At 41.4% G+C, this 23589-nt stretch overlaps 2 protein-coding genes across 2 annotated transcripts in view; both read left to right on the top strand.

The window, feature by feature from the left end:
- The window catches only part of LOC148903377 (nck-associated protein 5-like), a 93249-nt gene extending 82569 nt beyond the window's left edge, over nt 1-10680 (top strand). The window contains exons 15-21 of the mRNA XM_089015838.1: nt 60-3568; nt 3963-4068; nt 4671-4758; nt 6224-6529; nt 6979-7100; nt 7360-7492; nt 10462-10680. Of these exons, the coding sequence (XP_088871964.1) occupies nt 60-3568; nt 3963-4068; nt 4671-4758; nt 6224-6529; nt 6979-7100; nt 7360-7492; nt 10462-10538 (4341 nt within the window). The 3' untranslated portion in view covers nt 10539-10680. The remainder of the gene's footprint in view (nt 1-59; nt 3569-3962; nt 4069-4670; nt 4759-6223; nt 6530-6978; nt 7101-7359; nt 7493-10461) is intronic.
- A 3761-nt stretch (nt 10681-14441) lies between these two features.
- LOC148903376 (ly6/PLAUR domain-containing protein 1) lies at nt 14442-20108 on the top strand. Its single transcript, XM_088997040.1, has 3 exons — nt 14442-14851; nt 17212-17340; nt 19177-20108. Exons 1-3 carry the CDS (start codon nt 14803-14805, stop codon nt 19458-19460), a joined length of 462 nt encoding a protein of 153 aa, XP_088853166.1. The 5' UTR covers nt 14442-14802; the 3' UTR covers nt 19461-20108.
- The last annotated feature ends 3481 nt before the right edge of the window (nt 20109-23589 follow it).

The raw sequence follows: 23589 nt of genomic DNA, 5'->3' as shown, positions 1-23589 counted from the left end.
TCTTCATATATCTAGAGGCATGTTTGAAGAGGATTGTAATCTTCTTTTGTTTGACCCAGTCTCAGCATTCATCTCTCACCTGGGAAAAGAGGATACATTTGGGTTCGTCTGCCCCAAGTAACATCAGTGCCTCACTGGAGGAACAGATACCTACTAGACGCAAGGAGACCAACATATTAGAGGGGCTTAGAAAATTGCAGAAGAGGAAGCACAGGTCCTCGTCTGCATCCAAGATCTCCAAGTCAGGCTACAAAGACTGTATGAATTCCAACGAGGGCATTTACTCACTTGGTATCAAGAGTAGCAGTAAAGGTGTGGCTAAGCCTACCCATGTTGGAAAAGCATCAGTTCTTGGAGGAAAAAAGTTTTCATATGATTCTGATGATGCAGATGATGAGCTTTTGCAATGTGGCCATGCAGCAGACATCCCCAACAAGGACGGCTTGTTCAACTGCAAGAGGCTCCCTCACAGCATCTCTGATACAACATGTAGCTGGGAGGGGATACAAGACAGCAGTGGTGTGGGCAACAATAGCTTAGGCCTTGCGGTCACAAAGCCCCCCACTGAATTTGACTCCAAAGATCATCCTGAGAAACTCCCCACTTTCATCGGCAGTAGTCTCACTGAGAGTGGACGGCCATCGGCATTCACGAGAGTGTCAATGCTCCATGTTATCCCTCCAGATCTAGAAGGCTCCAACTACTTCTCTGATTTGGACGATCTAGAAGAACTTAAATGTGATTCTATAGATTTACAGGTGCCCTTAACCCAACAAAAACAGCAAGCAGAGAGGTTATCACAAAATGCTTTCATGGCGTTCATGCCACAACACTTGCAAAAGGGCCATGTACAAACCCTGTCTGCAGATGGAAGACCTGAAACTGTCAAGGCAACGACAGTGGCAAATGTGTCTGAGGAGAGCATCTTGGCAGTATTTGATGCGCAAGGGGAGCCAATAGAATTAAGCCCTCAGAAGGTTACCAAAGGTTTTGATCACACAGTTGGTATACCAGTTAGCAAAGTAGAGGATAAAAGCAATGAATTAGACCCTCAAAAGAGGCCGGCGAGGCTGAAATCGACACCTACAGGAAACTACACGGTCCTGGATTGTCCAGAGAAGCCGTCGGAATATCAGATCAGAACCAGCAAAGCAAACAACAGTAGGGGGGGCAATGCTAATCGGTTATCAATGCAGCTTACACCACAGAAGAAGTTAATCAAACCAACTGGCAGCCGGGCTTATAAAGGACACTCAATCCCACCGTTGAATGATTCCACTAGTCATCCGTCTGGTGGCTCAAAATTACTAGGTTTTAACAAACCTTCTGCATCTCCGATCAGATTATCAAAGGGTACGACCACTGAGCATAACAGTGGAAACTCAGGAACTCCTATTCAGGAGAAAACGCCCCCACCTCCAGTAACTAAAATGCCCAGATTCATCAAGAGCTCCCCCAGCTCAAAGGTGGTAAACTCCAAGCTTCCTAATAGGTCTGAATGGAGTAAGGGCTCTTCCCCTACTTCCCCTCAACTCTCAAGGAGACACATAGAGTATATTGACAATACAGAACAGCCAACCAGAGACAAACACTGTGAAAGCATGAAAAACAAGCTCAGGTCCCCTTCGCCACCTCCTCCCCCTGGCCGTACCACCTCCTTACTAATCAAACCAAATTATGAAGGGTCACCTCAAGCACCCAAAACAGGGCTAGCTCTGCCATCCACAACAACCACTGTGAGGGGCCCTCCCCCAAGTTACTACACCTCTGTCCAACCAAATATGCAAGCGACACTACCCATTAAAGATAAAGACATAGACATGGATGCCGGCTATGGGACTTCACTTGCTCCTCAGAAACTGGTTGACAAAACCAGTCAGCACCTTCAAAAGTCCTCTGGCATAGCACCTGTTTTAGGCACTTCAAAGCAAAACACCTCAAAAGACTACCTCCCCTCCACCAACTTGGGCGGTGACTTGGATACTGAAAATTCATCTAAAAGCTCAAAGAATGGTCCCCCTCCCTATAGTGCCATCAGAGGGTCCTCTCTCCACGACTCATTTGAAAATAAGGGAGGGTCCACCCATGAATATGACCACGACTCTGTGCAAAAACCCTCTGGTAGTTTACCATGTTCACTTCAGGAAGCACCAAAGGTGAAAACTGAAAACTTAAAAAATATTGTCAGCCCGCCAAGCTCAGTCGTGACCTCCCCTAACTCATCAGAGAAGAGTCAAAAGATTTGCATCTCGGTGGGATTCAAAGCATTTTTAAAATCTCCCCCTAGCCATAAAAACAGCCCCTCTTTGCCAGACAAGCAAGAGAAAGATCATATCAACTTAGTTTCCAAGGAGACCGTGTCTTCAAACACTTCTAGCAATTGTGACAGCTGGCAGCCTGTGTACAGTATTGATTCACCAACCAAGATGTCTGTTACAGAGGTTAAAGGTGAGGTTCAATGTCGGTCACTGGAAGAAGAGTTAAGTCCTGTTCTGACACCAGAGGAGGGGCATGTCTGTGATAAAGGAAAAAGGAGCAGTCAACTTTTCTCTCGATCCATATCCATTACCACCAAATCCCACTTAAAGCCAGCCTTGGGAATGAATGGGGCAAAAGCCCGGAGCCAGAGCTTCAGTGCCAACTACATAGAGAAACCCAACATCAATGTTCTGGAGGTGCCAGGAAAAGTCAGAACTCAGATCATCACCAACTCAACGGAGAGGGGCAACTCCCTGTCCAGACAGACTTCTTTGGAAGTGCCCAGCATTGGGTTGGCAGAGAGTCCAATCTATTCTGCCAAGGCACGACACAATAACCAAAATCTACCAACTGAGAGAATCTCTAGGTCAATATCAAAAGGTGATGAATCCCAGGGCACAGTGAAGGGGCAGACAATCACATCACCATTTTACAGGGAGACGTGCTGTTTGCCTGTCAGGGAAAAAAATAGAATAAATAACATCTGTAGGTCTGCAAAACCCGCCTCGAATGTTCCAGCCTCCTGTCCTTGTGGTTCAGAAAATGAAACTGGAAGAAAAACATCCACCCTTAATGAGGATGAATTTAATTCAGGAGTAAAATCCCAGACTGACTCCCCGAACAAACTGGCAGACATAGAGGACAAAAAAGACAGCCCATCAGCCTGTACTATTGAAGAGAAGGTCATGATGGGAATTGAAGAAAATCTGCAAAAATGTCAAGAACAAGAGAAAGTCGCTGCAAGTGAGGCCAAACAAAAGACTGGCGCCTCGCTGGCAAACTGGTTTGGCTTCCGGAAGAGCAAACTTCCAGCTCTGACTGGAAAGAAAGCAGACGTACCCAAAGGAAAAGAGGAGAAGAAAGAGATGAAGATTGGATCAGTGCTCGGAGGCAAACACACAAAATTGGACAAGAAGAAAGAGAAGAAGAAAAATGACAGTCTGGAGGCACAGAATCAATCTGAGACGAGCAACAAGCTGAGCTCCATCATGGACCACTGCAACAATCAAATGGGCCAGATTGCCACTCAGATCCAGTGCACAACAGCGTTCATTGGCAAGGACCAGTTTGTGAAAGAGCTTTTTGGCAGGTGCGTAAATCAAGACAATTGCAAATTAATTACCCTTAATTGATCACTGTTTACTTCCTGTCACCACAGCTATCTTGAGTTGTCTCTCAATTGAGTGAAGTGATTCCTTCAAACAAACATAAGTTCCTACTGCTGTGAATTCGGGAGATAAAAACTAATCTTAAACACAGCCGTCTGTTCCAATTCCGAGTATGTGACATTTGTTGCACAGGCACATGGTGACGCTTCACACCAATGATCTGTTTTTTACAATTTTTAATTAAAAACAGATTCTTTTCTTGTTCTTTTATAACTTCGTAGTTGTTGTCATTTTGTCTAAACACACACGAGGCAACTTTTTAAGCAGCCTGAAAAAAACATTTTGAAATAAACATCAAATATTGTTTCTTCACAGGACTGCTGGAAAAGGAAACTTAGTCAGTGCATCGCCGACAGTGATCGTCACATCCAAGAAGCGTTTTGAGATGAAAGGAGACAAACAGATCTGTCCCGATGCTGCTGTAAATGGATATTTTGCTTTGTTTGGATGAATACGACTCATTTTCAGAATCAGAATCATCTTTATTGCCAAGTATGTAGAACACACAAGGAATTTGTCTCTCAAGGCCAGTAGGCCTTGAGAGAAAGCCGACAGGGCCCACATTATACTTAAATAATGCTTTTTAAATGAACATGAAGAATTTGGTCAATGTTAATATAGATTATCAGTGAGTTCAAATAGCAAACATTGGTGGGGTCTTCTTCGGAGCTTTAAAAGCAATAAAAAAAGAGATTTAACAGAGAGCAATCAAAAAAGGGCCCCGCAGAATAACGTCGGAAATTTAATCCTGATGTGGACTTTTGATAGCGCTGATGAGTCTCCTTATCAGAAGCACTCAATTTGACAAAGGGCCATTTGATATCATTCCGTGAGCCTTCCATTCCTCTTCTCCCCACAAAACAGCACAAAGGACAGACACTTTCTGACCTCTGATTCTTTTTTTTCCCACCTCATGCCCAAATAACCCAATTATAGCTAACATATAATTGACTGTGTTGTTGTCAATGAAAGTACCATCTAGGAATTGCACACTGATGTCACATTGCTATCTGGACTTCACAGACCCTCTTAATGACACAGAAGCTCAACTTGAGGGGTGACAACAAAGAAGGGCGCAGGTCAGATGCTATGGGTCAAGACCACATGATGGGTAAGTGTTTATGTTTCTGCCGAGGTTATGTTTGATACCGATATTAGGCCAGGTGATACGTGGCAATGTCTTCGCAAACAATGAAATGGTGAACAAACTGAATGTATTAACCTGGATGCCATGATGTTTGTAATTATTGCAGTGTGATAGAGACTCTTGTTCACCCGATTTACAGCGTGTTTGTAACTAAGGCATCTAGCTTTAAAGGTCATAATGATTGAGTGGCTTCTGTATTATTATGTTTTTTTTTGTTATGTTTATTAAAGCAACGTTTTCAAAGTTTCGCCGATGATGGAAAGATTGTAAACTGTTTCCAGTCAGACAAACCTCCATTTGACCAATATTCTGCTGTCTGCCGCTTATTCATATAAATTAAAAGCATGGCTGACTTAATGCAAAACGATACAGAAGTGATGAGCAATTGAGAGGTGGGTGGGAGAAGGCCAAGAAAAGGGATGGAGCTTAAAAGCTCCGGGTGAAACAAATGTTAAAAGCAAGGGTGAATCCGAACATTAAATGCAAATGTGATTGATGAACTCTCAGAATTGTGTTATGTCTAAAATGAATTATGCTTTAAAACATCCAAATACAAGTCCCAACTCAGAGAAGTTTTATGGTCTGGAGCGCAAAAACAATAAATACTTCAAAATAAATACAGACTAATCATCAGACAGTGAAACTATCATCACACCTGCTTTCTTGCCTCCAAGCATGCAGCCTGGGCGTGATAGCAGCTCATGAAAAACTACATTACGTCCAGTTGCTGTTGCCTCAGGCTAGAATTACTGTGGAATTGTTATATGTTGCTTATAGAGGGCATTTTGAACCGTCAAGTCTGGCATTCGATTATATGACTTAGTAATCTATGGCTGTGCTTTCCCTTGGACATGCAAGGAGCCCTTCACAACCTCCCGAACACGCACTTGCGTCCCCTGTGTTTGTTCAGATTCTTGATGCAGTATAGCAAATGTGCGTCAAACGACAAGCTGTTCAGCGGCGCATGTTTACATCAAATGATTTTCGCAGGTGATGCACGTGCGTGTAGATGTCAAATGCCTAATGGTGCACACAAAACAACTTCAGCAAATTATTTGTTTTGAATATTTCAAATGGAGCAGATTTTGTACAAAGAACTTTCAGTCTCTTTGGATAAAGGTTTTGCTCAATTGATTGGTGTTGATCTGATCATTTATTGTCCCCTGAATCTTAATACTCACACACACACGGTACATATACTTGTGTTGTCGCCATCGATTTCTGGCCATGCATTGACACATTATTACATTTTATTCGTCTTAACATGATCCAAATGTTTTTCTTTCCTCTCTCTTCTGTACCGACGGCTAAACCCACCACAGATACCTTGTACTCTCACCAGCCCTTCCGTTGCATGTGAAGCCCTAGTTTCATTTCCTGTGTGGTGGTCCGTGCTTCCCCTAGTTGTCACATTTCCTTGTCACTTTAGGTTCTAGCTGCCAAATGAGAACACTGGATAGTGGGATTGGCACATTCCCCCTTCCTGACTCTGTCACACGAGCCGGTGGACGGCACATCCCCAAATGCGACTCCAGCCCAGATGGTGTGACTGCCAAGCTCCAAGCTGAGCCTCCCTCCACTCTTCCAGACAGCTCACACCCTTATGTCAAAATGCCTTCCCTACCCACCACATGCCTACCTGCTCCCGGAGGCTTGTGTCACTCTTTCTCAGACCCATCCCTTACTTGCAGTGGTTCCACCCTGGATGCCCAGACCCGATTGCCCAAACTTGCTGGTGAGTCAATCAGAATCAGAATCAGAATCATCTTTATTGCCAAGTATGTAGAACACACAAGGAATTTGTTTCCGGTCGAACAGGCTGCACTAGTATCATCATCAAAAAAATTGCAAAGAGGCACGATATAGTTCAATTTGGGCTACTGTTCAAAGAGTTAATGGCTTGGGGGAAGAAGCTGTTTAAATGTTTAAATGTCTCAAGCTCCATTAATTTACTTAATTTGAAGAAAAAAGCTTTTACAGCTACAGTTGCTCTGTCTTACTGCTGTGCAACAAAACATCAATGCCTTAATCCTTTTTAGGCTCATGCATAATTGTTTTAAGCAAAGGGACCACTCAGGCACTAAATGGAAATATTTTATTTTGTCATTTTTGAAATGATCTAAAATTTAACAATGTGATCAGTACCAATCTATTTAAATATTGACTTATTCTTTGGATTTGTAGGTGCAAACAGGATAAAGAGGTTGAGCCTATTCACCCCACGAAGCAGTGGATCAGCTTCAAATGAGGACAAAGACGATGAAACTAGGAGCAAGATGAAAATAAAGGAACACGAGAATTCTTCCGTAAGTTTATTGACACCAGAAAAGTACACAGGTCTGCTGGTTCTGTCCAGCTCAAAAGCAGATGTTTTTTTGTTTTTGTTTTTGTTTTTTTTTTTTTTTGGGGGGGGGGGTGATTTTCTTTTGTGTTGTTCACATTCATACTGTGTGTTTATTTAACTGCGTTGTTGAATAAGGTGCCTAATGTAATTTTACCTAGATTGGAAGTGAGTTTACCTGAATGACTAAACATTAAATGTGTCATGCATTTTTTTCACTTTAGGAGCGAGCCTTGCGAATGTGTACATACTTGGGCAGCAACAACGGAAGCGATACTGAGACCGAACTTGAGCGACCTGCGACTTTGAGGGCGCTGCAGAGCTCGGGGATCAACTGCAGCAAGACAGTTAACTCTGGTCAGCACCCAACCATCAGAAATAGCGATTGATTTTAGAAAACATGGAAGTTAGAATTTCAGACATCCAATGAAGTAAATTGGGAATACTTCTCAAACTCTGTTTTTTACACAAGCTGGAACAAACGAATTCGGTAATGGCAATTAGCGATGCATAGTGTAAATGCTAACCATTCGATAATGGTGAGGAACTTCCCAGTTTTCCTCACTGCATGATTGAACCGAGGCTTCTGAAACATACAGAACTTGATTTGTGTACACGCACCCAATTCCATTAGACCAACGTGAAAAGACACTAATGAGTGACAATGCGTAGGATCCACAGTCGATCATGGACTTGTATCAGAATCAGATAGCCTTTAATAGTCCCACAATGGGGAACTTTGCATTTAATGACCAACATATGTTCTCTCAACTGGAGAAAGACAGCAAGAGGATCAGTCAGTATGACCTGTTGCACCAAGAAACACCCATCAACACAAGAGGCATACTCAGCGTGAGTGCTTAAACCCCAAGGTTTTCGTACGTCAGGAGATTTTCATAGCAAAAGCTGCCTAATTGCTTTCGATCGACTCGCCATCTCGTGTCAGGGTATATTTGCCCAGACTTATTTAATGACGCTCAATGACAAATGAGGACCAGAGACCGTGAAATGGCCTCCAGCTTGCCACCGCAGGACAGCCGAGCTACCCTCGACTACCCCGATGCCAGACCTGACACAAAGATCTATATTCTGAGTTGGGGGATGAAGGGGCAGGGGTTGGTGGGTCTGACTCAACACTTGTGTACATTTGAGTTTGTTCTGTGAGTTTTATTGTGACCTTTGGTGAACTCAAGCGAAATGACTTCAAATTAAATCAAACTTTATTGAAATTCTATCAGCCGTGCAGCAGTGTTGCAGGCACTTTCAAGCAATGTGCAAAATGTCAAATTCACCAAATGCACAGCACAACAGACAAAGTAGTCGAGGAAAAGTATATCGACTGCAACAAAATAATAGCTAGTAGGGGTCACAAATTACAAAAGGTCAAAATGAGTGTCTGCGTAGAAATTGATGCAAGAGATCATCGAGTTTTATTTACACCAAGAATCCAATCAGTGCATAGCAAGCATCTTTGCCCCACCTCAACATTCACACCCAGGCCTGCTGTGGCACGGAAGGGTCACACCATTGCCGTCGATGACACTTTGGGAAAGTTTGGTGGCTGGTGTCAAAGATCTGTGATTTGAGCTCCCTTAATAACATTCCACAAACACTCAAGAGAGCAATGCAAAGCTCGGTGACTCCCATCAGAGCCCTCCTGACCCACGTTGGCCTCTCATTCATCATCCCGACAGCACCTGACACTCGTGCTAACGTCTTCTCTCCCTTTTCCTTTGAGTCATCCTTTTAAGTAATGTGTCTCCTGCTGTCGTCCTGTGAATGTTTTTCTTTTCTCTTCATCTCGCTTCGGTTTTCAGCTCATCATCGGTCCTCTCGTTGGACTGTCCCTCGCTTTATTCTTACCGAGTCGTACACGTTTTCCTATTCTTGTTGGCGGGGAGTAAAAATGCCGGAAGGACAACTGAGTTAAAGACATTTCTGGTTGTTTTGCTTCAAAGCAAGAGAAAACAAATCGACACGCATCGGCTCCACAGTGAGCATGGAGTATTTAAGTGTCTCTGGAAATTTTAGGATGCATGGGGAATGGAAAGGGAACATTAGATTTCAACACAGACTCCGAAATGTAATATACACGGAAATGTGCATCACTTTAAATGACAACCGACTTCTCCGGACAAGTTGTGTCCATAATTTGTAAAATGGTTTCAAATGACTTCTACTGAGCGTATTTTACAAAGATTCCACCACATATAGCTATATTTTACGTTTTAAGACTCACACTGAATATTCAGGAAGTCTTGTTTTTAAGTTGGTGTCGAGTCCGTACGTGACGTCACTAAAGGACCGCCCTTGACCGACAAAAACACACATTGTAGCAGTCCTTCCATCACGTCAATATATTTTGCTGTACTGTTTGTCTGAAAACCTTGTGTTGCACCCAAAAGCCGCCAGAAGAGGGCGTCCAAGCTCCGTGGAAGGAATTTATCAGCCTGTGGAAACGGGCTGATTTATTACTCACGGGAGCTTGTCGCCATTTTTGGGTGTGACATTCCCCCTCGCCCGTTTGCCTCAAAATGACACGGAATAAATTCTTTAATCAATTGCAAACATGTATGCTTTCCTCTTCAGAACTATTTGAATCATATTCATAACTGGATGTGTAACAAGAAAGCATATTCTCAGAATCAGAAGCCATTGTTTTGATTTTTCAGCAATGCAAGACATCTGGGGGCGGGACTTTCTGAAAATGCCCAATTCGCAGCTCAGTTTTTTGCAGATTTTGGACACTAAGTCATTTTTATTGGTGTTTTGCATTTGAATAAAAATATCATACTGCGTGTTTTGGGTATTTTAGATGCTATGAAATGTTTTTCTGATGTCAGTTAAGAAACAAAAAAGTGATGTCGGTTGTCCTTTAAATGTTATTAATTTCAGTATGTATGCTCATTTACAGTGACACATGAGATAAACACAAACGGCCAATTCCTACCCTTCTTGGTAGTTTGAATTCCATCCGTAAAAGCCAACATTGTCAGATGTGTTGCTGCAGAATCAATGTGTTCATGCCTTGGTTTGTTGTTCAGGGCTTTAAGGGAGGTAAAATGTCTCAAAGGTACATATTTGAATCTGCTCTGAAACATCTCAACCACCAGCATCCAATCCACGAAGCAGTTTTTCAATACCGTCAAAATACCTTGTTTTGTTCCCGGGTTCCATTTGCTGGCCTCTCAAGATAGAACATGATTGTTTCAATCTGCTTTCCAAAGCACCTGAAAGGATGTCAACATGTGCTTGAGCCTAAATGCGTTGAATAACATTTGGCGTGTGACTAGATCTGAGGATTTTATTTGATTGTCTCCCCGCAGAAGGAAACTGTGCCGGGGAAGATGACCGTCTGCCCCAAACAGCAAGACACGCTGGGTGTCACCTTGGAGTCACTTAACAAGCTCAATCACAGCAGCTCGAGCGTCCGCAAAGAGTCCGGCGCCCATGGTGAGAGGTTAGAGGTGTTGCGTGGCAGCAAAGTGGACAAACCGTCCTCGTCCCGTTTCTCAAGCAAGATTGCCGCCGATCCAGTAGGCTTCTTCAGTGACTCGCTTTATGGCAGCTTTTCATCCTGCACCAGCCAGTTCTCCAACGATGTACGAGAGCCCCCGCGCCCTCTCCGCAATGTGTGATCATTTGGGTGTCCAGCAGCGTAGATTGACTGACTGCTGCAAGTGTTCCCGCTGCCTGTGGCGGCTGGGAATAGACAACTTTGATTTGAGTGACTGCAATCCTGCACCTCACCTCTTGATGAAGAGCCCAACCAAAAAGCACTTAGAGACGGAAAGCTCAAACCAGTAGTTTGATGGTAGCAATGTGTGACTCATTGCAACTTGTGGTGGGTGTCATTTTGGGTTTACACTGTTGTTTTTTTTGTTTTTGTTTTTTTTTTTGGGGGGGGGGGAGGGTCGAGTTAATGACGATACTGGCAGTTGCTTTGGATCTTCCAAGACATTTAATCTGCTGCTATATGACCCTTTACGTGGCACCTGGATCAGTTTTCTTCTTAATTTAAGTGTTCTTCCAATATCAAAGAAGGGGACACATGGTTTGACTTCTTAAAAGTGTCTTCCAACATGTTCTGAAGGAACAAAATTGACATCTTTTGGCACGTATCTTCCTGAGACTAATGAGGAAGTTATTATTTACTTCCTAAAAACTCCTCTTTAGCGCAGATGAACAGACTGTTGGTAGCTCAGGGAACATACTGAACTCAAATCGATTGTGCCATGAGGAAGATGTTGACTTGCATACAAACCCAGCCAATAATTTGTTTCCCCGTTTCCGTGACGGAGAGTTATTCTTGCGTGTGGTTTTCTGAAGCAAATCTGAACCAAACCTCACCTCTCAGATCCATGATTATTTTGTCAATAAAAGTGTCTAAGTTAATATCGGAAGGGGCATTGCTAATTCATATATGCAAATATGCACACAAAAATACACCGGTTCATTCTTTTTGCCAATCGTTCAAATGAGCTTTTAAAAATGGCTTGTTCCTTGTCTTATTGAATTCTTTTGGGGTTCTTGTGTGAATATAAATCTTTATTTTGATCAAAAGAAGAGCTAAAATATTTTATTTTCAAAGACATATATCGGTAATGTCATGCCAAATTCCTATTTGGAACTTGACCAGCTGGTGCTAATCAACACATCAGACTTTGTGTCGCAATTTTTTTTAAATGAAAGTGTGCGTGTGCGTGTGTGTGCGGAGAGCTTGTGTATTTTTCTATAGGTGTCGAGTATTTATACCCATGTTTTTGTACTGTCGGACTATAGTGTGATTCACCTCTTTCCTTAAATGTTCCCTTGGGAATGGTTACCAGCAGTGTTACTTGGGTAAATATGATTAACTATTCATTGTTTTAATTATTACTGTGTGCAATCTTGTCCATTACACTAATGCTCTATTTTATGTAACTATTTCCTAAATAAATATGACAAATATTTTCAGGTTGAACCAAGTGTGAGGACGTTTTTCTGTCCCAGCATGTGTACACTTTTGTCTTTCAGGAAGGCTGTGAAAGCACCCCAAAGGGGCTATGCCTGTAATCAGTTCTCTCCTAATAATCTGTCAACAGGAGACGGTTCACGCCAAGAGCGCACAGGGATTTCCAAGGAAGCAGTCTCATGATGCTTCATTATGAAGCTTGAATAAATGCAATTAGTGAATCTTCATCATGGTGATTGTGTGGCATAATCTGCCTAATATCCTTGCATGAATTGATCTGGTTCTGCGACAGAAGGTTCATTGTACCTTTGTCTGGCAGTTCGAGTTTCTCCTTGCATGCTGCAGAGGGTAATAGGTGACTGAATTATCAGTGCCACTGTGATGTGTACTCTACTCCAAACACACCTTCACAATCTAATGAGAAATTTGGTCCTTCTGGAACGAGCAAGACCACAGATATCACAACGCTGGTAGATAGGAAGAGATTTTTCTTTCTTATCTTAGCACCTAAGTTAATGCTGGACTGAAGACAAACATAACAGCAAATAAGTGTAAAAAAGACAGTCCTGCATCTAAAGTCAGATGTCTCTGAAGTCAGACAAATTCAGCCAACATATTTGTGGAACAATAGGATTCTAAAAACATGCAAAAATAACAACTTCCAGCTGCAAACATGCAGGATGTCAACTGACCTTATTGATCTGCAATATGAAATTCCTTTTCAATACAGCATTTCAGGAAGTGAGTACATTTTCCAGCCTCTTTAGTCAACCATGGCGAGGCCTACTTAGGTCTTATTAAACTGCTGTATGGTCTTGCACTATAATTTGAAGGCATTGCAAATCTCTGATAGGCTAAGCCAGTGATTAATTATTACAAGGACATCTTTGTCCATCTATGTATGCTAGCAATGTATTGTGAATGAAAGAACAATTGGTGTGAGATTTTTTTTCTTATAGGAAGGGTTGGGAAACTAACTTAAAAAATTATTTAACCCTTTCATTGCCAGACGTGCAAAAATGTGTCCACTCACTCCAGTGCCAGGGTTTTTGTCATTGTCACTCGAATTCTAGGACCCACAGAGTATTGAGTTTTAGAACTACATAAACATTCAATACAGTGTAAGAAACCTGAGACGCTCGTCTTTCACTAGAAAAAAAGTTAATTCCTAAATTAGATGAGTGTGAAGTTATATGAGCTTGAAATAAGGCCAGCTGTCCAAAATACAATGCAATACATATTGGTTTGTATTGCAATTTAACAATGGCTAAAGCTGGAACAAAGCACTAACATGGGAAAAGGGAAATCTGCCTCCTTATGGAAAAGAAAAACATTTCCAGAGGCCATGGCCACCGCTTTATCGGAACCCAATCATGAAAAAACAAAACCCGAACAAATTTGCCAAATTGCAAATTTGCAATTTGGCACTCGACGTCATATTTTCAATTCCCGAATAAATTTGTGAATGTCATTGAATGAGTTAATTTTCGTTTGCACGTGATTAAAATGTGTTCACGCATTTTAAAGCATTTAACCCTATTCATTTATTTATTTTGATGAAAAAAAATGGAGGGCGGCCCGGTATTCGAGTGGTTAGCACACCGGCTTCGCAGTGCAGAGGTTGTGAGTTCAAGACCCGGTCCGGCCTCCTTGTGTGGATCTTGCATGTTCTACCCGGCCCGCGTGGGTTTTCTCCGGGTCACCAGTTTCCTCCCACATTCTAAAAATAAATGCATGGCACTTTGACTGAACACTCTAAATTGTCCCTATGTGTGAGAGTGACTGGTTGTTTGTCTCTGTGTGCCCAGCAATTGGCTGGCAACAGATTCAGGGTGTCCCCCGTTTAGTACCCGTAGATGGCTGGGATAGGTTCCAGCACCCCCGCGACCGTAATGAGGATAAAGCGGTCTGGATAAATGAAAACATGAAAAAAATTGCATCATTTAACGACATGATGTACATGTACATGTGTTTTGTTGCTGTGAAATGAATATATCTCCACTGCGAGAATGAAGGCAAATCCAATCCAATGTACATGTTTGGATTAAATAATTTTAGTGCACATTCACAGCAACTTTCTGATTATTTTGGGATATTATCAAATATATATTTTCCATGACAATCAATTGAACTTCCCGGTAACAACATAAGACTGAGGGTGAAAACACCAAACTCACCAGCTCACCACGCCTGAAATCGTGACACCTGGCCCCAGCCTTCAAACCCATCGGGGCTTTTGAAGGCTGTTCGGGAGGTCGCACAGTATTTGCACCACGCCTCTTCCACCATTTTTTTTATAAATAGCATTTGCCGGCCGTGTCAAATCTTCTCTTTGAATATGCATATGCCCCACGCTGCTGAAAAGTGGACGGGAGGCAAATAATGGTCCCAGGGCTCCAATTTGTTTAGCCACGCGACGATGCCATTTAGATGCTATAAAAAAGTGAGAACCCTTTTCATAGCTCAAGCGCGATTATGGAAAACTTAAAAGACAAGTACCAAACAGCGTTCATGCCGGCATGCTGCGCGACTCCGTCACGTGATACTCTATAAGGTTCCTGCGCTCACCGCGCACTCGCAGTAGCGGCCGCGATCCCCAACCAGCTTGGATGATGCTGACAAGCGAGAGCGTGTGCGCGCTTCATCCGCGGCGTTTCGACCCGGCGGCCGCATTCTGAGCAACTTTTTCCGTTCGGATGCCCTCCCGGGAGACATGCGGCTGCTCGTTTTGGCGACTCTTTTTGGAGTCCTGGTTCACGCAGGTATGGGCACACTTTGCTTTTTTATTTTATTTACATGCCACGCGCACCGTCTTGATTCTAAAATTTTGTTTTGATGTTGTAATCTTTGTTAACACATTTCAAGAGTGACTTGCATTATGAGAAAACTTTGTCATAGCTGCGCATGAAATATTAGTTGGTATGCGTTTTACGCACAGTATTGAAGCCATGCGTACAAGTGACAACCAGTTTTGGGCACATATGCCAAAGGGGCATTGCTCAGGATGACTTTTCAAAATGGGTTCTGGATAATATTATTCATACACAGGTACAGATTAATAATAAGATAGTTTCCCCAGAGCAAGAAATATATATATATATATATATATATATATATATATATATATATATATATATATATATATATATATATATATATATATATATATATATATATATATATATATATATAATACACACACACACACACACACACACACACATATATATATATATATATATATATATATATATATATATATATATTTTTTTTTTATATTTTTTTTTTTTTTTTTTTTTTTTCTTGCTCTGGGGAAACTATATCTTATTATTAATCTGTACCTGTGTATGAATAATATTATCCAGAACCCATTTTGAAAAGTCATCCTGAGCAATGCCCCTTTGGCATATGTGCCCAAAACTGGTTGTCACCTGTACGCATGGCTTCAATACTGTGCGTAAAACGCATACCAACTAATATTTCATGCGCAGCTATGACAAAGTTTTCTCAAAATGCAAGTCACTCTTGAAATGTTTTAACAAAGATCACAACATATATTTTTTTCTCTTGCTTGCTTGCTTGCTTTCTTTCGTTCTTTCTTTCTTGCTTGCTTGCTTTCTTGCTTTATCTTTCTTCATCTTTTTCTGTCTTTTTTTTTCTTTCGATAGCTTAAGATGGATGCAAAGACCCACATAGCATCTTTTTCTTCAGTCACAGTCATCCCATCTGACTAATCGAATGCTATGTTCATGCTGATAAGTTGCATTTTACCTCCCAGCAAGACAGAGTCCCTGTGAAATGATAAGAAGCTGCTTGCAACCACAATCAGATCCCAACTGACGGATGGAGCCATTCACTAGTGTTTTGTTGTGCTAGGTTGTGTTTATCAGTCACAAACTTGGCAGATTAATGGATTCCACCTTTTCCATAATTACACCAATGAGCAGATGTGCTGTGGTTGACTTGATTGATGTTGCTTCAATGATTGGTTCACATTAGACAAACTAATTTGAGTCGACTCTCTGGGTTCATCCATGTTGTTATGCATTGCACAGAATATATTGTCTGTTGTCTGTTTTGAAACACTGCAGTTTCTGTGGTAAAACAATCACGAAGGCTTCATCTGGTTTGAAAGTCGACAGGAAAATGTTTCTCTTTACAGGGTGACGTATGTGGTGACACTTCCCTTAGGCGGTGTGTCAACTTCCTTTTGTTTGCATTGTGAATGAAACTTTACCGACATTCTTAAAACTGGTTGTTAAAAATACCACCGATGTGATTTTACGGCCTTCCCTCATATCATGGACGCAGCCATCATTATGCGCTCAGCATCCTTTGCAAAAAAAAAAACTCCTCTTCCACCCGCCACCCCAACAGCTCGAGGTGATGTCAAGCTTGCAGTGCAGCAGAGGGAAAACTCCATTAGTTTTGTTTAGACATACCTTATGTTTGGCCTTTGCGGACTTTGAATACTCTGAGTGAGGGCGTTCGAGTGTGAAAAGGAGGCAGACTGCTAAAATAAGTGCATGGCGACATTTATTTTTGCAAACTGTGGAGCTTTCCTTGGTGACTAAGGCTGAGAAGCGGGTTACACCCCTGGCATGGTTGTCACCAGCAATTTGGGCCTGGAAAAAATAACATCACAGAAAAAACACTAAGTTTCATTCACACTAATGATCACTATAATGTTTTTTTCCTGTTTTTTTCCATTTGTGACTTAGCATCTGATGAAAATCAAGCACAGGGAGAACATTTTACTGCAGATTTCACACAAAGCACACTGTAACTATACAATCACATTTGGGCAAAGAATGCACCAAATAGTACACCCTCTTGGTTCCGCAAAAAGACTTGATTTTGTCATTAACACGCGTGCATAAGAAACGTAGAAAAACTAAACATCATTTTGCAAAGTCAAAAACTGTATCAAAAGCAGGAGGGGAAATCCTGGATCCAAACCATTTCCCAGACCACACTAAAATCAGAATTAGAAAGCCTTAATAGTCCCACAATGGGGATATTTGCAGTATTTATATAATGGCCAACCCTTGAATACATCCGCTCCTTGATGAAGAAATCATTTTCTTCTTTCACCATCCTCCCTTGTTTGGTACGTTTGCAGGAGACGCCCTTCAGATCCAGTGTTACCAGTGTGAGATGAAACAAGACTGCTCAACACCCGAGTACATTGTCAACTGCACTGTCAACGTGCAGGACATGTGCCAAAAGGAGGTGCTTGTCAAACCTGATGGTGAGTGACAATTCCCACTGCATCCTGTTGACAATGCAACAACCTTGTATGTCATATTTGTCGATTAGTATGAATAGAACGCTCAGCTTGAGCTGACGAGGCTGAACATTTACTGTGTTCATGGCCAGCCACACACTGCGTGACCACGACTGAACTGTCGCGATGTGCCTCGGCAATGAGTGTCCAATGATGTCAAGCAAAATTGAAATCACAGCTGAACCTTAACGCCGATCTCATAATTCCACAAATAGAACAGCAAATAAAAAAGTGACATGTTGTAATTGCATGGTTCTTCACAATAAAAATGGTTATCAAGCAAGCGCAAGCCTGCTTCGAATTCGTTATATCCAGTATGTGCATGTTTTACAATACTACGTAAGAGTATGTAGAATTTCATCTGCACTGTTGGTTTCAAAGCAAAGCTTATTGAGTGTTTGTTGCCGAAATGCATGAGTGCCATCTACAAAGGCCAATAGCCTCTCAAATATTTACTCTCTCTCCTTTCTTCTCACCCGTTTCCGCTCCTTTTATTATTCTAATAAAAATGTTGAAGGCCTTCCAGTATTTCATTGTCATTTATGCTATGTTGTGCTTCAATAAAATAATGTGTGGATGCCTCATTTTTTTTCCTCTCATAAAAGCACTAAGGGTTTCAGTTTTTTAATGTGGTGGATTCGTATGTGGGTGACGGTTAGTCGATGGCTGCAATGTGTTTGCGATTTTCTGTTTCAGTCGCATCTGGTTGAAATCGCTCGGTGAGCGGCGGGTGTAAAATGACCCTGCCTGGGTGGACACAGAAACATTTTAATAAAACAAAGAAACACAAATCCAGTGATACCTCAGTTTACAAACTTAATTGGTTCCCAGACAGTGTGTGTAAGGCGAAATGTTTGTCTGCCAAACAATTATTTCCATAAGAAACCATTAAAATCTTTAATAATCTGTTCCCAGGTCCCCATAAAACATACTTTTCTCCTAAATAAGCCTTAAAACTACACAAAATATACCTTATTTTATGTATAATAAATATGTTATTGTATTGTAATCAAATAAATAAACTGTACTATATAATAAAGTCGTTTTATTTACCTATGTGATAGTCATTGATGTAGTTGCCTCTTGATGATATCCGAGTGAAGTTGCCGTGCTGTCTCGATGATAATACCCTCACTCACATGGTCCCCAGCTAGCTGTATATCGTTAACCCAAATCAACAGACGTTTTTCAACCTCCTCTATTGCCTGAAACCATTGCTTAGACAACACAGAAACACCCTTAGCCACACGTAGCAATGGTCGACTTAGCGCACTGGTACTGGGACGCTAAATCACACAAACGCACACCTCGTTCGTGACTTTCGATGATCTCCTTCTTCTACTCGGCCGTAAATTTCTTTTGAGCCCTCTTCGGCTTAACACTAACCTGTGGTGGGGTCTTTTTCGGTCCCATAATAGCAAGAGTACTCAGCTCGATAAGAAACCCTGTCTGCACTCAATGGAAATGGGTGTGGAAAACTAGTCTGCCAGCCACCGTGGCTTTGTGGTTTGGTTTGTCCGCCAAAAACTAGTTTGTATGCCAAGATTATATTCTCGCGAATTGAATGTTCGTAAGGCGAATAATTCGTGAGCTAAAGCGTTCGTAGGCCGAGGTGTCACTGTATTACCTTTCGTTTCCATGTTAGACTGGTTTAATGTCACTTGGCTCTACAGGGTGAAAGAACTGAAAAATACATGCCAGACTGATTCTATTCGACTTTCATGCAATGGATGAAATCAGAGACCTGGTCCGATTCCGCAGGCAGCAGATTAATAATCCGACTTGTCCCCCTCTTCACAGGGATTCATTATCGGAAGTCATGCGCATCGTCCGCCGCGTGCCTCATCGCCTCCTCCGGCTACCAGCAGTTCTGCACCGGGAGGCTGAACTCGGTCTGCATTTCTTGCTGCAACACAGCACTCTGCAACGGGCCCAAGAGGAAGCGGCTCGTTCACTCGATGGCCACACCCAATCCACAGATGAGCATCATCCTCACTCTTCTTCTTTCACTTCTTTCTGTGTCACATCTTCTACATGTTGCTTTTTTTGATCTGAACAATGGGGTTGGGGATGGTTTTTATTGAAGCTTGTTGCTACACACGCCCAAAAAGTCCATTTAGGAAAATACAGAACCCTGTCAGGCCATCACCATCATCATCATCAATCATCATCATGTTTTGTGGAACACCAAAGAAACGTGCAGATATTTTTTGTGCACCACAATATTTGTTGCTGTCATGGCTGCTACTATATGTTTTATGAATTGTCTTCCCCTCTGTGCTGCTGTAGTCATCAAGTAAATGCAGAATGGTAAACCCACTACATCATCAGGCATGATGGATTGTGCGAAAAGTAATTGATTATACTGACCGGTATAAGTATTGATAAAGCATTTTAATTGCATTTCATTATTTGACATCTGGTTCAAGCATCATCCTGAAGATCAACAATCAAGAAATGAGTGAAGTCAACACAAGAACCACAAGCACAATATAATTCTCATTTTGAGAGCTGCTTCAGGTTGGAAGTAATGCTTAGAAATACATCAAGTTCAATTTGCCTGATTTGGGTATGAAACAACACTCATTTCAGAATAAAACAAGATTTCATGCTTGCTTTTGTTCTTTCTTCAGTATATGGATAATGACATTTTTTGATTCAGTGTTTCAGGTTTTCAATATCATTGTTTTGCTGTGATTGGTCTTCTATGAAGAGTAAAAATATTCTTCTGATTTGAATGGTCAGCGAATTTTGTCTTGACACAGCATGAGTTGTTTTTTTTAAGACTGCTGCACTTTCATTCATTTTAAGTACGGGTATGAAAATAATTGCCAAGCAGGGGCCATTATGGTTACTTTTTGTGTCATGAATGCTTGTACACAAATGAACCATGGCCAGTTGGCAAAGTCAAAATGGGCCGAATGAGAACAAGAACAGACGTCCCAGTCTGCGGGACTTTTCTGGGGAGGAAAAAGTAAGTACTAAAATTAATAATAGCCCCCACAAACATGTGTTGAGATCACCCAAATTACTGATTGTTTTCAGCATTTTCCTCGTCACTGGGCTTTGTGTTTTTTTACTTGACTTTTTTTTTACTTTTTCTGGATTAGCTTTACGGAGATATTTGATGATCATTTCACGAGGGTGAGTAAACAATGTACGATCAAAATAAACCCTAGGCATAAGCCACTATACAACTGTGCGGCAATTTTTTTTACCACTTGTGTTAAAGTTAAAAATCAAGAAATAATAAAAAGTCACACAAAAAGGAGGGAAGACGTCTCATTGATTTTATACTTGTCAGGAGAATAGAGAAGACAGAGTACAGCGTTCTCACCTATTCTAAACAATCTTCCTACCCCCTTCCCTTTTATTAACATCAGCCACTGGCCTTGGTAGATAGTTTCTCGTAATCAGGACATTCTTTTATTTTAATCAACGTTTCAGCTGGGTCACTTTGGCATCCAAAAGAAGATTAGCTGGGTTGCAAGAGAAACATTCGTCTTCACTTCTCTCATTCAGTCCTTTCTGAGTAGTAACATCTTCACAGCACACATTAAAAACTTCACAACAACATTGAATGTATAGTTCGTTGAATGATTAAGTGGGAACGTGAAAGATGAAGAAGAAAGGTGAATGTGTGATTACATGCACGATTACATGCATGATTACATGTATGAGCATTTTTATTATAAGCATAAGCTTTCATTGCAATCATAATGTTTCATAAGCAAATGTATGATAACTAAAAACAATCAACCTAACAGCTTCCTGATAAACGCTTGTGTCCCAATCAAAGATGATGAACTTGTCAGGAACTTAATTTGGGGACGCATAGTCATGGGCACAATGGATCTGTTCACAATGAATGACTCGGGCAGAGAAACAATATATTAGCACAACTTCAATTTTGTGAATAATGTGAGTTGGTTACATGCTAACTACCGTGCATCTCAACTGTTGCCTCAATATGGAACTGTTAAGGCCGAGTCCAGAGGAGGAGATCGGTCGGCATAGGCGAACCACACCTCTGGCTGTGGTTGAAGGGCAGCAAAAGCAGTTCATTCTCAAAAATAATAAGAGTAAGGCGAACCTAAAGCCGAGCTCTAATGATGTGCACACAAACAAGTCACATCGACAGAAATGCTCAATATGAAATTGCTCTAGATTTGAACGCTCATCCTAAATAAATGGGCCAAGCAGTTCTAAATGCTACTTACACATTGCTCCTTGCAGAAAAATGTAGGCACACAGTAAAATCGCATCAAATTCAAAGCAGTTTATGATGAAAAATGAATTATAAGATATAGGAAAGCATTCAACCAATGTGAAAAATACTGCCCTTCGCCAAAATGGTGAACGGTATGGCTACAAGTCTGAATTCTTATAAAGTACATACAAGGGATGAATATAAAATGTGGAGATGGGGGCAGGGTGGGGTGTTGGATTGTGCAATACTGCTCTCTAGCGTTTTCCTCACTTCATTTTCCAAAAATGTAATTGTTCTAAGGCAGGGGTGGGCAAACTTTTGACTCGCGGGCCGCATTGGGTTCTGAAATTTGACAGAGGGCCAGGAGCATTTGGAGGGAGTGTTTGGGCCGGAAATACTCCGAACAAGTTATGTCCATAATTTATAAAATCACTTCAAATGACTTTGACTGAGCGTATTTTACAAAGATTACACAGCATATAGCTATAGTTTACGTTTTAAGACTTGCGCTGAATATTCATGAAGTCTTGTTTTCGAGTTGATGACGAGCCCCATGTGACGTCACGTTTGGACCGCCCCTGACCGAGAAAGCGACATACAATGCATTTTGGGTACTTTGTTTGGTCTGAAAACTTCGTGTTGATCCGTGTTGATGGCGAAATTAGAAGGAAAACACATAAATAACGCCATGGTAAATCGTTGTGTGTTGCACCAAGACAACTATTTGATATTCGCTGACACAAATTCCCAGCTGACAAATCAGCCCATTTCCAACGGAGCTTGGGCGCAATCTTCTGCATTTTCTGGGTGCTACATTGCTGTCATTGACGGCTCGAATTGATATGGGAGGACTCCTTGAATCAATTGAAAACATTTATGCTTTCCTCTTCAGAGCTATTTGAATCATATTCATAACTGGATGAGTAACAAGAAAACATCTTCTCCGAATCTGAAGCCATTGTTTTGATTCTCGAGCAAGGCAAGACGTCTTGGCGTGACGTCACGAACAACGGGGGTGGGACCTTCTGAAACTGACCATTTCCGGATTCATTTTGAAGTCATTTTTATTGGTGTTTTTCATTTAACTAAAATATCAGCCTGCCTGATTTGGGTATTTTAGATGCTATAAAACGTTTTTCTGATGTCAGTGGCAAACAAAAACAAAAAATGGTGCCGGTTGTCCTTTAAATGTAGTATGTACAAACCTCATAGCACAGTTAGAACACTACAACCCAATTTATTTCAAATGTGAAAAATATCCCTGATCAGTTAATAAATTTGTCTCAAGGAATATGGCGTTTACATACTATTTCGCAGATACTTGGAGGAGGAAATGGAAATAGATTAAAATAACATATGCACTGTGATTTATCAAGATTGCGTCTGTTTTTAATAAGTTTCCATCGCAGGGGCAAAGTTAAAGAAATCAACATTTATAGAAAAATGGAATCACTTTCAACATTCAAAACATATTATTACACAACGAAATATTCAAGCTCAATAATACCTACTTGTGTTAAATTCCGCCAAATCATAGATGGTTTGTCCTGACCGCGCGCTCAACAAACTCCTCACTGACGCTCTCGCCTTCACGCGCAAACAATCCACGTGTACCGTCGCCGAGCACACAAACATAGACTACCTGCAGTTGAAATTTGCATACTCGGCACGGCAGCCAATCAGAAGCCTGCTTCTTTCTTCCGGACTTTCGCAAGAGTTATAAAGTTTTGTTTTGTTGCATGTCATTTTCCAAAATAGATGCACAGAACCTCAGCCCAGAAGAAAGATTCAAAAGAAGCTAACAACATATGTGACGCTACAAAACGTAAATTTACATTAAACCGTGACTGTAAAGTGTACGTGAGACTTATGAAAGGGGCTTAGTGGCTCATCGAAAGCAATGCAAACGTTGCAATGTGCATCACAATGACAATCGACTACTGCAGCAAAATCTACGTCCATGCACATTTACCATAAATTAAGCATTGTAGCATTTGTAGTAG

Source organism: Hippocampus bargibanti, linkage group LG01 (assembly GCF_051943395.1).
Source record: "Hippocampus bargibanti isolate YZ-2025 linkage group LG01, ASM5194339v1, whole genome shotgun sequence".
Taxonomy (NCBI): domain Eukaryota; kingdom Metazoa; phylum Chordata; class Actinopteri; order Syngnathiformes; family Syngnathidae; genus Hippocampus; species Hippocampus bargibanti.
Note: the sequence above shows the minus strand (reverse complement) of the source record. Positions and strands in the feature narration are given on the sequence as shown.

Excerpts from the sequence above, each read along its gene's own strand:
- LOC148903376 (XM_088997040.1), top strand. The coding sequence starts at position 14,803 with ATGCGGCTGCTCGTTTTGGCGACTCTTTTTGGAGTCCTGGTTCACGCA. Across the intron at positions 14,852-17,211 it reads TGGAGTCCTGGTTCACGCAG|GAGACGCCCTTCAGATCCAG; the intron begins GTATGGGCACAC and ends GTACGTTTGCAG. Across the intron at positions 17,341-19,176 it reads GGTGCTTGTCAAACCTGATG|GGATTCATTATCGGAAGTCA; the intron begins GTGAGTGACAAT and ends CCCTCTTCACAG.